Source organism: Balearica regulorum, chromosome 3 (genome assembly GCF_011004875.1).
Source record: "Balearica regulorum gibbericeps isolate bBalReg1 chromosome 3, bBalReg1.pri, whole genome shotgun sequence".
NCBI lineage: Eukaryota > Metazoa > Chordata > Aves > Gruiformes > Gruidae > Balearica > Balearica regulorum.
The window spans coordinates 115,281,016-115,295,621 of record NC_046186.1 but is presented as its reverse complement, the minus strand read 5'-3'; the positions used below and the strand labels follow the sequence as shown (position 1 = coordinate 115,295,621).

Below are 14,606 nucleotides of genomic sequence, written 5' to 3'. Positions count from 1 at the left end.
TCGTTCACTGCAAATACCTGCTCAACACAGGGCTGACCTATACCTGGTTGCTCAGGGCCAGGTCCAAGGATGCAGCTTCCACAACCTCTCTGGTTGCTTCAGTAATTGATCACCCTCAGATTTGATAAATCAGTTTCTGGTGTCCCAGCTTGTGTCGGTTGCCTCTTGACCTTCCACTATGTGCCACTGAGCCTGGCTCTGCTTTCTCTGCACCCTACCACGAGGTAGTCATTGACAAAAAGATCTCCTCTGAGCATCTCCTTCTCCACAATGAAGAAATCCTGCACTCTCAGCCTCATCTAGCAGATCATGTCCCCCAGCCCATGAACACTCAAAAAAATTAATCACAGAATAGAAATATTTCAATGAAGAGCAAAGTACTTAATACCCTAAATTTGGAGTAGCAATGTGTAAGTTTCCTCTTGTAGCAGAAAACTAACAGTCTAAAAGGCAGAAGGAAAAGGTGATGGCTACTCCTTCTAATTTCACGTGCATGTTTTCATATGCCACCTAAGAGAAGAGCAAAGCACCCTGCAAAAACACTGCAGACCGTATGAAGTAACACAAGCCACAGTAAAAGATAGCTCCTCGTCCTTGCAGCAGGAGGGAATCTCCCAGAAATATAAAAACTGGAGAAAGTAGAACAGAGGACAAAACAGTTCAGAAACATAAATACAAAGAATATCCACCACTTGCTAGTTGGAGTTTGTAAGTAGTGGGGTAGTAGTTACGTATGCGGTCAATGAGCAGATGAGATATTTCCTCTTGAATTGCTTCACAGAAGTCTGGAGGAAATACAAACAGTGCTTGAAACTCATAACATGAGAGGAATTAAATGTAGATTCAAATGTTAACTTGAGGAGTTAAATATATCATGAGATAGCGTATCAAGTACTGAGGTTAATTATGTAGTTGTTCTGATACAACAAGCATTATGAGTGTCACTTTACAAGAAGTGAGTTTTCTCCTGGAGAAGGCTGCTTTAAAACAAACATCAAGAAACCCTGAAGAGCCCGATCTTCCAGATTTATTTTTCTTAAAGCTTCTACCCTACATCCTGATGCTTCTGTATGTATGGCACAAAACATGCTGCTCACCAGCAGGATTTATCATACCTTATTTATGGTTTTCAGGCACAGATGTCTACTCTCTCCTTTACTTAGCCTGTATCCTTTTTAAACTGAGTAACAGTGTGCACTGTAGCTATCTCCTGTAACATTCACTTAAAACACATTATCTTAAAATAAGCTGTAGCATGGTAATTACTGTGACGAATTCCTTTGAGCCCTAGGCTTGTGTTGAGATGAGATTTTTGTATGGAACACCAGAAGGCAGCCATCATGTTGGCAGCTTTCCTTAACCTCCCTAATTTTTGAAGAAGTTCCCAAACTGTCTTAAAAAGACAGACATATGAAATTCTCTTCTAATCATTTCTCCATGGCTAAACGCCAAAAGGTTTAGAGGAATGAAAAAAAAAACAGTGAAAAACTACAACATATATAGTTCTTGTCTATTCTTAAGACTGCAAGAACACATTGGTTCTTGGAACAGCAGCTTCATGAACATTCAAGGCATTTGCTTACTGTGCCCTGTGCTGCAGCACATTTGCTGCATCACTGTCACTGTACTTAATAGCTACAGTAACATTATGACAGCAGACTTATTTTTAAGATAAGCTTATTGACATTTGATGATTTATTTTATATTCTAGTTGATAAATTCTTAAATATTCAATTTGCTTAGAATTCAGTTTAAGCTGCTTTTTTTTTTTTTGTCAAGACAATTCTATTTTTTGAATCCTCATTTAATGATAACAAACCATAAAAGGGAAGTGAGATGACTCCAGTTATGACAGACCCAAGATTTACTTTAGTACAAGGCAGAAATGCTTATATTGGAACAGGACAGACAACAACTTAGCACTGATATTGTGTATGTGAAAAACCCCATTATCATGGGAGTTTGCACTCTGCGAACAGAGTGGGAAGTATTTAAGGTACTTAGAAAACAAATAGAGCAGGTAGTACATCGAAGAAATTCCCAGAACAACAAACCTAGTCTAAATCCATTAAGCCTACATAAGGAAGGTTACTACAGTAGGAGGAAACAGAGCAGGAATATAGAAGAGTTACAGAAACGTTCATCTGTGTGTTCACAAAGGAATAATTACAGTACAATATGTTTGAAATAGCTTTCTGAAGTTAAAGTGTTTGTAGGCTGCACTAGGAAAATTCTCAAGCAAGTATGGTCTCGCTTGGTCTTAACCAAGTCCTTGTCTCCTAGGATAAAAGGCTTTGAAGGTACAATCAAATTAGTACTGAGCTACAGTACCAACACTACTTTTGAACTGTAGTGCTGGAGTACGAATCTGCCTTTAGGCTTCTGTGTCTGATGTTGGCATGAAGCAATTTTGCCTGGCAAAGACCAATAGAAGTACTAGTCATCAATATAGCTTCTTAGAACTAGTTTCCCTCAGTCTTTTAAAATAGGCCTACAGGGGTTTTTATGTTGTACTATCAAATTCTACTAGTTACTAAAACATGCAAATAAAGACTACTCTTAGCCATTATGTGATTAAGCATCTTTTAATATTTCTATTGACAAACATTGTAAGCATAACCAGAGTGAACAGTATATACTTGGAGTCTGTCCAGTGATAGACTTGAGTGACTGAACTACTGGTTCAAGGAGAACTACTGGCATTGTAATTTCATTTTCAGTTGAGCCATAGGATGCTGAAGTGATCACGGACTAAGATGTGTTCCAATAGTGCCAAATTCTAATCAAAACTCAGATTGTGCGTTAGAAGCCAAGGCAAACAATTATTCTGTATCATACACAGAAAGCAATTAGTATTAAACAGACAAAGTTTGGTCAACAAACTAGTTTTACTTCTTTAGTATCTTTTTGCTAATGACTCAATAGGCACAACAGTACCAGTAAGCATATGAACTTTAAAATGCACAATTGCCACAGACAGTTGACTTGAATACAGCAATAGTGTTTGGTAGCAGACTTAGAGACGACTTTTAGATTCTTCCACTCTTAAATGATGTTGTATTTCCTTATCACCTAGTCATGCACTGGAGAGGAATTCCACAGCAGTCTCCTTCTCTTCAGTTAACTCCTTAGCAGTCAGATCCATCTTCTCACGAGAAAAATCATTGATAGGAAGACCCTCCACAAACTTCCAGGCCTTGTCCTGTTTGAAAACAAATAAAAAGCCCCACCATATAAGAACAAGCTTCATTCAGTCTGTGCAAAGGAAACTCTGCAGCTTCAGAAACAAAGTTTATGGCCTTCATCAGGCAGAAGTTAATTTTGTTTTCAAATGAAGAGTACAACCAGCACCAGGACAGATTCTACTTGTCTATCGGTACTTATTTGACAACTACTACAAAATGGTTAATAATGGTCCCCTCTGTGAAAGACTGCTAAAAACCCCACATCCCAGCAACTGCAGTCCCATACTAAAGGCAGTGCTGATAACAAGCTCAGATGACAGTTTAGCAAGGTCTTGCAGAAGATACTTGGATTTAAATACAGTCTTGTTACCTTGATCACAACAGGGAATGAATATAACAAGTCTTCAGGAACACCGTAAGAATTGCCATCAGAAATTACTCCCATGGAAACAAATTCCCCCTGAAAACAGAAAAGTAAGGGACAAATACATTTTTTTGCTGCTAGGAGCAAGCAAAATTTTAACTTCCAATACACTGCAACTCCTGTGACACTTTATTCCAGAAAAAGACAGATTTTTCCCTCTCAACACACATAACACACTTGAGGTCAAAGACATTGTCACGTAATCAAAGCATTATGCAAACGAGCACTTACTCAAGAGCAGTATCTTACCGCTGGAGTGCCAAACCAGATGTCCCTCACATGATCACAGATAGCTTTGGCAGCTGACATCGCACTGGACAGCTTCCTAGCCTTAATCACGGCTGCTCCACGTTGCTGAACAGTCTGCAATTAAGAAAAAACCCTAAACTGTAAAGCATCAGGATCATGGCTTGGTCTAAACACTGTTAGTAAATGCCATGCGAAAAGACCACCTTACAAACATTATTTAATTTCATCAGCCAAGATACAGTTCTATCACTACATGAACATGGCATACAATCCAGAAATACGATCTAGAAGAGTTTTGCCAAGACAAGAACATAATGAAATATTTCAGACTGGCTCATTTCTTTCTATCTGCTTTATAGCTAGCAGCCCACTATAACTTCTTTCATGTCAACCAGATGTTTCAAGCTTTTACCACCAAGAGATTTCATGTATGTAACAGATGTCTCAGTCTAATACTGGGAATTTTATTTTTTTTTCTGAATACAAATATGAACTACTTGCTGGTCTCAATCCTACAGTATGTAACATAACATCAGTTTAATTCCTGAAGATAGTTGAACCTGCCTCCCCACACTCAAGTTTATATCTAGAAATTTTGTACTTAAGAATTGCACTTCTTAGAATTAGAATAGCTTCCTAAACCTTCTATTTTTTTTTTTTTCTTTTAATGAGTTTGGTACGGCTCTATGCCAACTAGACCCCAGTCTAGAAAGCAAGAATTATGAAATCTCCTTATCTTAGGCAAAACATTCTAGCATAGATCAGCATTACAATGTACCTAGAAAGCCAAACCAGTATTGTGCCTTGGCCACGTAAGATGCAGCAGGATCAAGGTCAAGGACAGGTTTCTGCTTACACTCTGGCTCACAAACTTTGGCTGCCAGCATACAATCATCTATTCTGTAGCAACAAGCATGAACTGGAATAAGCTATATCCAAAACCAAGGCAGGATAGAGTGCGGTCGTATAACAAAACACACCGTCAGTCCCAAACTAAAAGTGCTTCAGCTAAGATAGCACCTGGCTGTCAGCATGCCAGCAATACTGCAATACCAAGCAAAGTACAGCTACTTGGAGTCTCGTTCATCAGGGGCTTTAGTAATCCTGTTTTGCTTTATATTGCATTTAGGTAGCCTGTGCTCTTGATCAATTAATACCATTATTTTGTGTTACTATCCTACATTAAAACATCTGCAGCTGTTTTCTAGATTTTTCAGATATGCTGCTGACAAGGCCACAGATTTAGATTTGGAAACTGTATGCATGTATGTACATGTGAGGGGGGGCTGCTGGGTTTTTTTTGGTGGGTGGTGAGCAAACAGAAGATCATCCTATTTTATCTACAAAGCTGTCAAAAAAAGTCACCACAGTGAACTGTCAATGGTGCTTGTGTGCCAGATGAGCTGCACTTAAGCTATGATCAAAATTCTTTTTGTGGAATCATTTTAGCACTCCAAGTGGCTTTTTCTAGTAGTATTTACGTAAGTTTCATAATGCCTTAATTTTTTCAAAAGCAAATAACTGATAAAGACAAGCTATCTGAAGATGACTTATTCTAGTGAGACAGGAAGAGCTGCTTCACTCAGTCAGTCGTTTACATAGCTTACAATTTCATATGAGGTTAGGAGAAAGCAGAAGCACAGAATGACCATTTAAAAAACCCCAGGATCTTACCAGGATAAAGTCTCCCTTCAGCCAGCTGTCGTCTTTTATAGCTTCATAAACTCCAACTTCCTTTCCTTTCACATTTACCTTCGCGTGGTTAACATCTGGATATTGAGTGGAGGAGTGGTTGCCCCAGATAATGACATTCTTCACATCATTAGCAGTCACACCAAGTTTCAGAGCAATCTAATTGGAAGTTAAAAATGTCCATTGAGTTAACTCCAGCTTCTCAATTCACAGGCTTCTTTGAAAGCATTGCACTGTTTGTATTTGGCAGAGACAAGGAAAGCATTCTGCTTTGAATAGGCCCTTTTTACCTGAGATTTAGCTCTGTTGTGATCCAAACGAGTTAAGCAGCTGAAGTTTTCCTTTGGTATTGATGGGGCTGACTTTGATGCAATCAGGCAGTTAGTATTTGCTGGATTCCCAACTACCACAACCTAAAAACAACAAAGGAGAAGGGGAATGTAGAAAGATGAAGAAGCTGTTTTGCAGAAACAGCTCCCTCAAGTGAAATACATGGCTTTGCCTTCAAAGAAGCTATCAAAAAGTTAAGTTTTCTAAATCTCCTGGTTGTCTTCAACAAGATTTTTTTATATGTGCATTGTTCATAGTCAGTGTCTTTTATAACTGCACAGAAACATATTTTCTAGCTAGGTATCTTCTTTATAATTTGACATTCAAATGTGGAAGAGAATAAGACTGTACGGAGATCTGCATACCGACCCACAGCCTGGCTTCAAACCCCATGTTACTAGATAAAGGGAAAGCATGATACATACACACTAGTTGGCCCACAGTGAATTCACCATCACCTTTTAAACTGTTCCTAGACTGGCTACCATTACTTTATATAATTACTTTATAATTAAGAAAGCCAGAACAGCTACTTATCTCAATGTTCATAGGCAGTTAGAAGTAAAATATTGCCTGAACTTAGATCAATTTATTACTATGGAAAACTGATTTTTATTCATTCTTCATCTACTAATGTGCCTCAAATGATAAACGTCAAGCTCCATATACTCTCAATCACACAAGCTAATCTGCAAACCTCCCTTTGTACTTCTCCTTTTGAAAGTGAGTTAAGTTAATTTTCCATTACTCTGCAATAGTTATATTGGTAGTTTTTATTCCAAATGTATAAAGAAGCAAACAAGCCTTTAGAAGCAGTAGGAAGTTCATCAGCAGAGGAAGTAGACATTAAAAAGTCAGTTACAAAGCACAGTAGGTGTCTGGGTCTGAGATTAAGAGCAGTAGGAGAGCAGCCACACGATCCCATTAACTGTGCTGAAGGAATCTGAGAGAGAACAATTAAAAGCTTCCAATGCTCCAAAGACCAAGATGCAAACAACCTAAATAAAGCCTATTTTTTGCACATCTGTAATTCCATATTGATACTGAAGTTCAGGGTCATTATGTTAAAGCCACAGATGGATATGAAGTACGCAGCCGCATGTAGATAATTTAGTTCTCCCAGAGAAGAGAGATAACGAGTAGAAGATTGCTTTTTTTTTTAATATAGATTTTTTTTTTTTTAAACAACTGCTGGTAACCAGTTCAGAGTATGTGTGGACTACAGCAATACAGACTTACCTTTTTCTCCAAACAAGGACTAAATCATCTACCTATTTAACATACTATCTCTCATCTAACCTTGACTGTGGTATATTTTCCAGAGCCTATGGAATGCCTGCACTGAATAGGCTCCTGCTTGTGCAATATCATTCTTCAATGTATTTAGATCTCTACATAACTCAGTGAGTTAACTTTTCAAATTCCGTTTCTGTATTCACCTTAACAGTCTTTTTTGCATACTTGTCCAAGGCCGCACCCTGAGACTTGAAAATTTTCACATTTGCTTTGAGTAAATCCTTCCTCTCCATTCCCTCTCTCCTCGGCATGGAGCCAACCAGAATTGCTATGTCAAGGTCTTTGAATGCAACTTCCTCCTTGTCTGTTGGAATGACCTCTAAAAAAAGGAAATGGAGTAGAAAAAAAAAAATCTACGTAAGATAAATACTCATGGCAAAGCGTTAACAGGAATATTTTTTGGTTCATAAATAGTATATAATCTGATCTGACAAGACCACCACCTTCCCGTTCCAAAAATACAAGTATAGTCATTTGGCCCTAGCTCCACAGATTATAAACCATTTATTGGCAAGTATTTATACACACACATTTATCTAAAGCTTTAAATATAAATTCTGAAAATAACAGGAGAAATTATGTCAAAAGATACCTTTCACATGACTCTCTGAATATATATACACATATGTATATATCAATATTATACATATGTATGCATATATGCTGTTCTTCATTTTTACAAAGAAATTCTTAGTGGCAATTATCAATACAAATGAAGTTTTCCCTCTCCCTTTAACAATTCCAAATGAAGAAGGTTTAGTTTGTACAAGAGTTGTTAGTTACACATTTAAGTACTGTAATAGTTACAGTGGCATCTACTGGCTCCCTTTCTTCTGCTTGTTTAGTTTTATCAGAACTTAATTTGTTTACACGACTTGATGAGCAATTTTTCAATTTGTGTCTTTATGCAGAAGCTATTTCTGAGACTAGAATTTTTTTTTTTTTTTTTTTTTACTTAGTAAAGGCATGTAAACATATCTAAAGATTCAGTGTTATTTTACCACTGGGCCAGAATACAATGGATAATTGCACAAGTACCTGACAATTTGTTGTACATGCTGACGACCCAGGATTAGATGATATAAACCAAAACCCAGGTATCTGTGTAGTCCATTTTTTACACAAAACTCATTCGGTGACATTCTCCCTAGCTTACAGCTGAAGTTAAATAAAATTATCTTCCACAAAATATAACACCAAGACAGGATCATCCAGTATTTTCTTTTCTGCTTAACTTCCTGCCAGCTACAGGAACTCATGAATGCAATAGTTGTACTAGAACATCTTGTAAGTATAAGAAAAATTTCTTTTGGCTACCTCTCAGCAGTGGTAGAGCGCAGTCCTGCAGCTCCATCACTACACCTTCCAATACAGTCATCATGGGAGTGATATCCAGCAGTACAAGAACAAGAGGCTGTAAAGAAAGAAATTGTTCAGTGCAAGTTGCAAGTAATCTGCTTTGAAAGTGAATTTGTCTTGTTATCTGCTAGAAACTGCTAGTTGTCCAAGACTAAAAATCCATTTATAGAAAACTGAAAAACTTCAATATGACCAACAACTGAAAGTTTGCATAACAGAGCAGGACTCTGTTTTCACCACTTAAAGAATAAATTATTGCATATTGGTAAACCATTCTGAGTGTCTACAGAAAACAAGTTCAGACATTAGCTTATTCATTACTGTGTAGCAGAGACAAGTCATAATTCAGTGTAAGAGTTACCTGTTCTTTGCCAAAGACATCTCCCTTGGCAATACTGTAGAGAAGCGAGTAAGCAATCTGCCCAGCAGCTCCAGTCACCAGGACTCTGATAGGCTCACCCTGCAGGAAAGTTACAGACACTTACCCACAGTTACACAGTGCAGGCCTCACACCAACTCATAGTGGTAAAAATTAACAGTTACTAAAGAAATAAGATGATTATTTAACCTGGATGAAAGCATGTGCCTAAATGTGGATTAAGGCCAGCTCCTGGGATCGTATTTCTGTTCTGCTAGGACCACCAGCAACTTCTCCACTTGCTTTTACAGAAACAGATCATACTTGCAAAAATATCCTTAAGAATTGCTCCTAGAAAAGTTTCCAAAATGTCAGGAATGACAATCTATTTGAAAAACTTTGATTTCCTTTTAATAATCCTGCCTTTTTAGCGTAAGGTTTTACAACATGTACCCCACTTATTAGATTACCCATTCATACTTCAAACTTATTACAGAAGTTTTACGAGTTGCCATACTTCACCAGTTTTCAGATTCTTTCAATTTTGAGGGCTGTTTCCATTAAGCATTTTGAACACTTACTTGCAACCAAAGACTTATCAAATGCCAGAAATCAAGGAATCTAGTGGACTTAAAACTACTGCCTCACTAAACTGTTACGCAGCAATTTAATAAATCCACAGACAAAAGCTATATTATGGACAAATACAGACACTAACATCCATAATATAACTGTCCGTTGTCAAACTGACCCAAAATTCCAAAAGATTGGGAGAAGACTGCCAACACATTGCTATATTGCAAATGGGAGAAAAAATGGCTTATCCTATAGCAAAGGTCCATTCTGTTAAGCAGAACCAGGACTTGGGGAACTCCAGAGGTTATTTAATATTGAAAAGGGAAAACATGCCAAAGGACATTCATAACCTAATATTTTGTAAGCCTGTTTTTTTACCTCCCTTTTCTCTAAAGGCAATAGGGCTGGGGCAGATTGTACTAAGACAGCAACAAGCAGACTCTGACCAGCCTGCTGGAATCCCATGCCCACTTTTTCAAATAATTAAAAGATGATCATTTGAACTATGGCCAAAACATCTTCCACATTCAATTATGTCTGAAGTGATTGAATTGTATACTGGGTTACATTATGAAAAGTGTAGCTTGCAGAGCAAAGGCAGGCATTTCACTTAGTGCTGGTGGTTGCAGCTGAAATACTGAATCCAGTTTTGGACCCTGGATTTTAGAGGGATGTTGAAAAACTAAAGAGGGTCCAGGCAAACATTACTCAGATGGCTGGAGGCAGAGTTTATGTCCTCTAAGATGAGGCTGAGGGAGCTGGGCAGTCTGGAAAGATAGAGGACAAGTGGTGACCTAACAGCAGCCTACTACTGCTTCGAGGAAGTTTACAAAGATAATGCTGCCAAACACCACTCAGTAGCAGCAGATGGCAGAACAGAGGGCAGCAGCTACAAATCAAGAGAAAAAATTGTAATTAGGGTGGTACTGATGCACTGGAACAGGGTACCCAGAGAGTCTGTGCAACTTCATCCTTGGTGGTTTTCAAGACCCAGATGACCTGACTTAGCAGTGGCAAAAGCCTTGCTATCAGGCTGGACTGGACAACCTCCAGACTCAGAGCAAGTCAGACTGGATGACCTCTAAAGATCCTCTCCAACCAATGTTCCTGTCATTGATATTTATAGGAAAACCATTTTGGGATTTGAATGTATTCTCTCTGCAGAAGTGACCAGCCAAGCACAGCTACATCAAGCTAGCATTAGATAATTATAAAAATGAGGCCACCTACCCCATTTTACCACATACTAGATAAAATGAGAGCATAAGTCATGAAGTTAAACTACTGACCTTGCAGATTTATACCTCAACATGATTTTGCCTTCATTATGGGAATGATTCTTTAAACATCTGGTTAAATGGCTACTGGTTATGGTGTTGAACTGCATTATTTTCTTTTGAATCCATCCTACTGTGAGTATCATCCCTCAAACCTCATCAAAACTCCATGAGGAAGGGGAAGGAGAGCTGACAATCGATTATTGCTGTTTTAAATCTCAAAACTAGCTCTGGTACACTATTCTTGAATAGGAAAGTTATACCATCCAAATGTACCATAATGTCTGAATGATGATGGACAGCACAGATTAAGATGCATATCAGATTTTAAAGCCAACTTTTCAGAATGTTTTTAAGTAGAATCTACATTTTATTTACGTAAAGGGAACAATGAAGACTTTTAAGGCAGTTAATCATATTAATTAGGAAAATAAGTACTGGAAAAGTACTGTGCTGCAAAACCGTGGCCTGGCAAAATCCCCTATCTGTAGCATATAAAAAGTGATCCCATGCTAAGCATGCTACTCCAGAACTCACACAGATAACAGCAGAATACATTTTCTTTGAATTACATGGTATCCAAAATCAATTGTGAATTGATTTCTGAATTTCCAGTGAATGGAATGAAGATTTTAAGAAGTTTGACTCACAGGTTGCAAAGGAGAAAGAGCCTATCTAAAGTAGTGTCACAAAAAGGAGAAGGCAATGACAATTTTTTCCACTACATGCATTTTATATGCTAATCTGATTTAAACATAGAAAGGGTCAATCTATCCACTCGCATTACAGTGAATATTTAGCATAACAACAGGAGAGGGAAGGAGTGGAAGATAAAAAGGCAAGAGGTAGGATTTTTTTTTTTTTTTACTGAGACAAACTTAACATTTAGCCTTGTTAAAAAACTCCACCCTCTCAAAAAAATTATGTTTGCTTACTACCATCCTGCCTGTTGTCCCCTCATTTTGGACTGGAGTAGGAGGAAACATAAGCTAAAATAAGGCAAGGAGTACTGCCCACTTGTTTGTTCTCTCCAAGCCTTCAGTACACTGTATTCACACACAAGCTTTCCCCAACTTCCCTCACCCCTGCACCAATTGTGAGCTATTAGTATCAAAGAAATTTTCATGCTTTCTCTTGATTCCAGAAGCTGGATTAACAAGCCAGAAATACTGTGTTTCTTACAAAATATAACTCTCCCCAGCCCCAGAAACCTTATGTCACATCACACAGAAGAGTTAGTATCATCGAGCATCTGAGGCTACTCTTGGAGGTGGGGAGTTTAGAGAAGCGCGTAGCTCCCTAATGGGAGTGGTAGGCTCCACACATTCACGTTCAGGCACTTTAATCCGTGACTTGGCTCCTGCACTGGGCTTTGGTAAGAATACTTCCACACTGTGGTAACTACAGAGGTGACCTTTACTCACTCTCAGGTATACAAGAACTAGAGAATAAATTAAACCAAATCTAACTGAACTAAATAGTTTCAAAGCCTTTCCCACTTCACAGTGGGAAAGGTATAGTTAAAATGTCTTCAGAAATGGAAACATTAGTAAAGACCATGGAGCCCAAAGCAAAACAGTGAGCACTGCACCCCCAGATACCCTTCTCCCTTTAATTTAGTAAATGTGTAGGATTCCCCCTGCCCCGCCCAAAAATTATCACAGATAAAAGTAAAGCTTCCAATATCAAATTAAGAAACTGGATTTAATACCTTCCCTAAACACACACTTTGGCTTAAGAACTCTGAGCCTAAATTATCTCTGTGATTACTGCTGATATCAGCAGACCTAAAAATATTAGTACCATATATGAAAATAGTACTACACTGCAAAATTGATTCAGGAAATTACAAAGGTAAGTAAAAAAAGTAATACTAAATAATTCACAATCTATCAAATGAAGGGATGACTAAACCAAATGTCCCGTTTACACAGGTGATGGACTTCACATTACTAATTACAGTTATAAAAGACCTCTATAAACATTATTGCTGATAAATTTGTTTGTAAAGTATCATCAACCTAATATTATTCCTGAATATTAAAGCCAATTAAGCTATCCCACCTTGCTTGACAAGAATGCTTTAAACATTAAACTAAACTGTATCTCCTCAAAAGTCTAGAGTCTGCCTAGCAAACTTTACCTTTGCTCTTCTCTCTTTAAAATAGGACTGCAATGACAATAAATGCATTTGGAAAAGTGGTAGAAAGTATCAGCAAGACAGTCGTGCACTTCAGCAACCCCAGCAAGGCAATGGTTCATAGGCTGAATTCCAAAGGAATTCTTTCCTTAAGAAATGACCTTGAGACAGGTGCCCTTAAGAACTTTTACCATTTCATTTAGCTTATAGTAGTTGCATCAATAGACACATGATTTTGTTTCAGAAGTTCTCTACCCAATGCCAAATGCATAATTAGAATAGTGAAAGTAAGATTAAAAACCAGTGACATTCTAAAAAGTCTGGGCATCAAAGTAAGTTTCAAATAACAGGTCTCCTGGAGACCAGCAAATTCATGGCAGCCAGTTTTGAAAGCTCAAGTACAAAATAAAATTTGCTGCCTGGCATCACCCCTGAGAATCCTTACTTTGAACAGAAATAAGAATGGATAATTAGGTTAGATAAGATTTACAGATTTCAGTATTTTTTACTGTATAGCTGAAATAACAAGCAGCATTCTAGAGCATTGAAAGAAAAGGTTTGAAAAAGAGGGTATAAAGTCTAGAAAAACACAGAGATTTTACATTACTATAAAGGAAAGCAAGGTCTCTGAGCAAGTTTGTGTGCGTGTGCATATATGTATGCCACGAAAAAGCAAAGCACAGCACTCCAGTTCACCTGTGTGACCTCAGGGCAGAACTAGAGGATTCTTTGACAACTTTGAGAACCTACACAAACAAATATGTTTCTGACAGCAAGCAGGCATGAAACAAGGGAGAAAGACATTTCACAGGCATTTCCCCCTGAGCTAACACAGAACCTTTAACGTCTCACGAAATTAAGGGGCAAGCATATCCATCTTCTCGAAGGCCACGTCGCCAACCAGGGGGCCCAGAAAGGCGCCGGCTTTAGGAAAAGGCACGATTAAACCGCTGAAAGGCCAGCACCGGGCCAGGGAGGCTTGCCGGGGTGACCCCTGCGAGACCACAAGCTGACCTCCCCCGCACGCCAGTAAAGCGGAGGCAGAGGTGACGTCGGGCCGACACCGACCCCCAAGTCCCCAGGCTGGAAGGTCACCTCGGCGCGGCCTCCCTGGGGGCTGAGACGAGCCCTGGGCCACCGCCGGGCCGTTTTCCCCGCGAGTGCCAAGAGCACCTTCAAGTCACCCCCCAAGGCCTTGAGATGGCGCCGCGGGCAGCCCGGCAGCAGAGGCCGTCCGGCGAGGAGACGGGGGTGTGGGGGCGTGTGCGGAACCGGCGCCATTTCGCGGCTACCTCCGCCTGACGGGAGCCCCCTGCCCCATCTGCCCGGGCGACAGGGCGCAGCCCGCCGTCACCCCGCCCCAACCACCACCTAAAGGAAGGCCCACCGGCTCAGGGAGCAGTACCGACCATGGCTGAGAGGAGCAGCGAATCCGACAGCCTCGAGGTCACCTCTACACCGCGACTACAGCCCCGACAGCGCTGCGCTAAGGTATCGCGGAGGGGCGGGGCGTACCGTCCCGCGCGGCCGCCTGGGGACTGTAGTCGCGGCTCCCGCCGCCACGCGCAGCTCAGGGCTCGGGGAGAACTACAACTCCCAGCGTGCCTCGGGGCACGCGCGCCTCGCCCCCGACGCTATTGGCTCGTAGCAGCGGTTACCCATCCCCCTCGTGCCCCATTCATTGCAGCGCAGAGCGGCGGCCCGAGGATGGCTTTGCTGA

General features: G+C 39.7%; 1 protein-coding gene across 1 annotated transcript; it reads right to left on the bottom strand.

Annotated features, from left to right (window-relative positions):
• Window positions 1-2,566: 2,566 nt before the first annotated feature.
• Window positions 2,567-14,459, bottom strand: MDH1 (malate dehydrogenase 1). The gene is made up of 9 exons (XM_075749671.1): window positions 14,296-14,459; window positions 8,897-8,995; window positions 8,494-8,590; window positions 7,320-7,495; window positions 5,841-5,963; window positions 5,533-5,709; window positions 3,859-3,972; window positions 3,556-3,645; window positions 2,567-3,202 (listed from the first exon to the last, which is right to left on the bottom strand). The coding sequence occupies exons 1-9, from the start codon at window positions 14,296-14,298 to the stop codon at window positions 3,077-3,079; spliced, it is 1,005 nt and encodes a 334-aa protein (XP_075605786.1). The 5' UTR covers window positions 14,299-14,459; the 3' UTR covers window positions 2,567-3,076.
• Window positions 14,460-14,606: the final 147 nt, after the last annotated feature.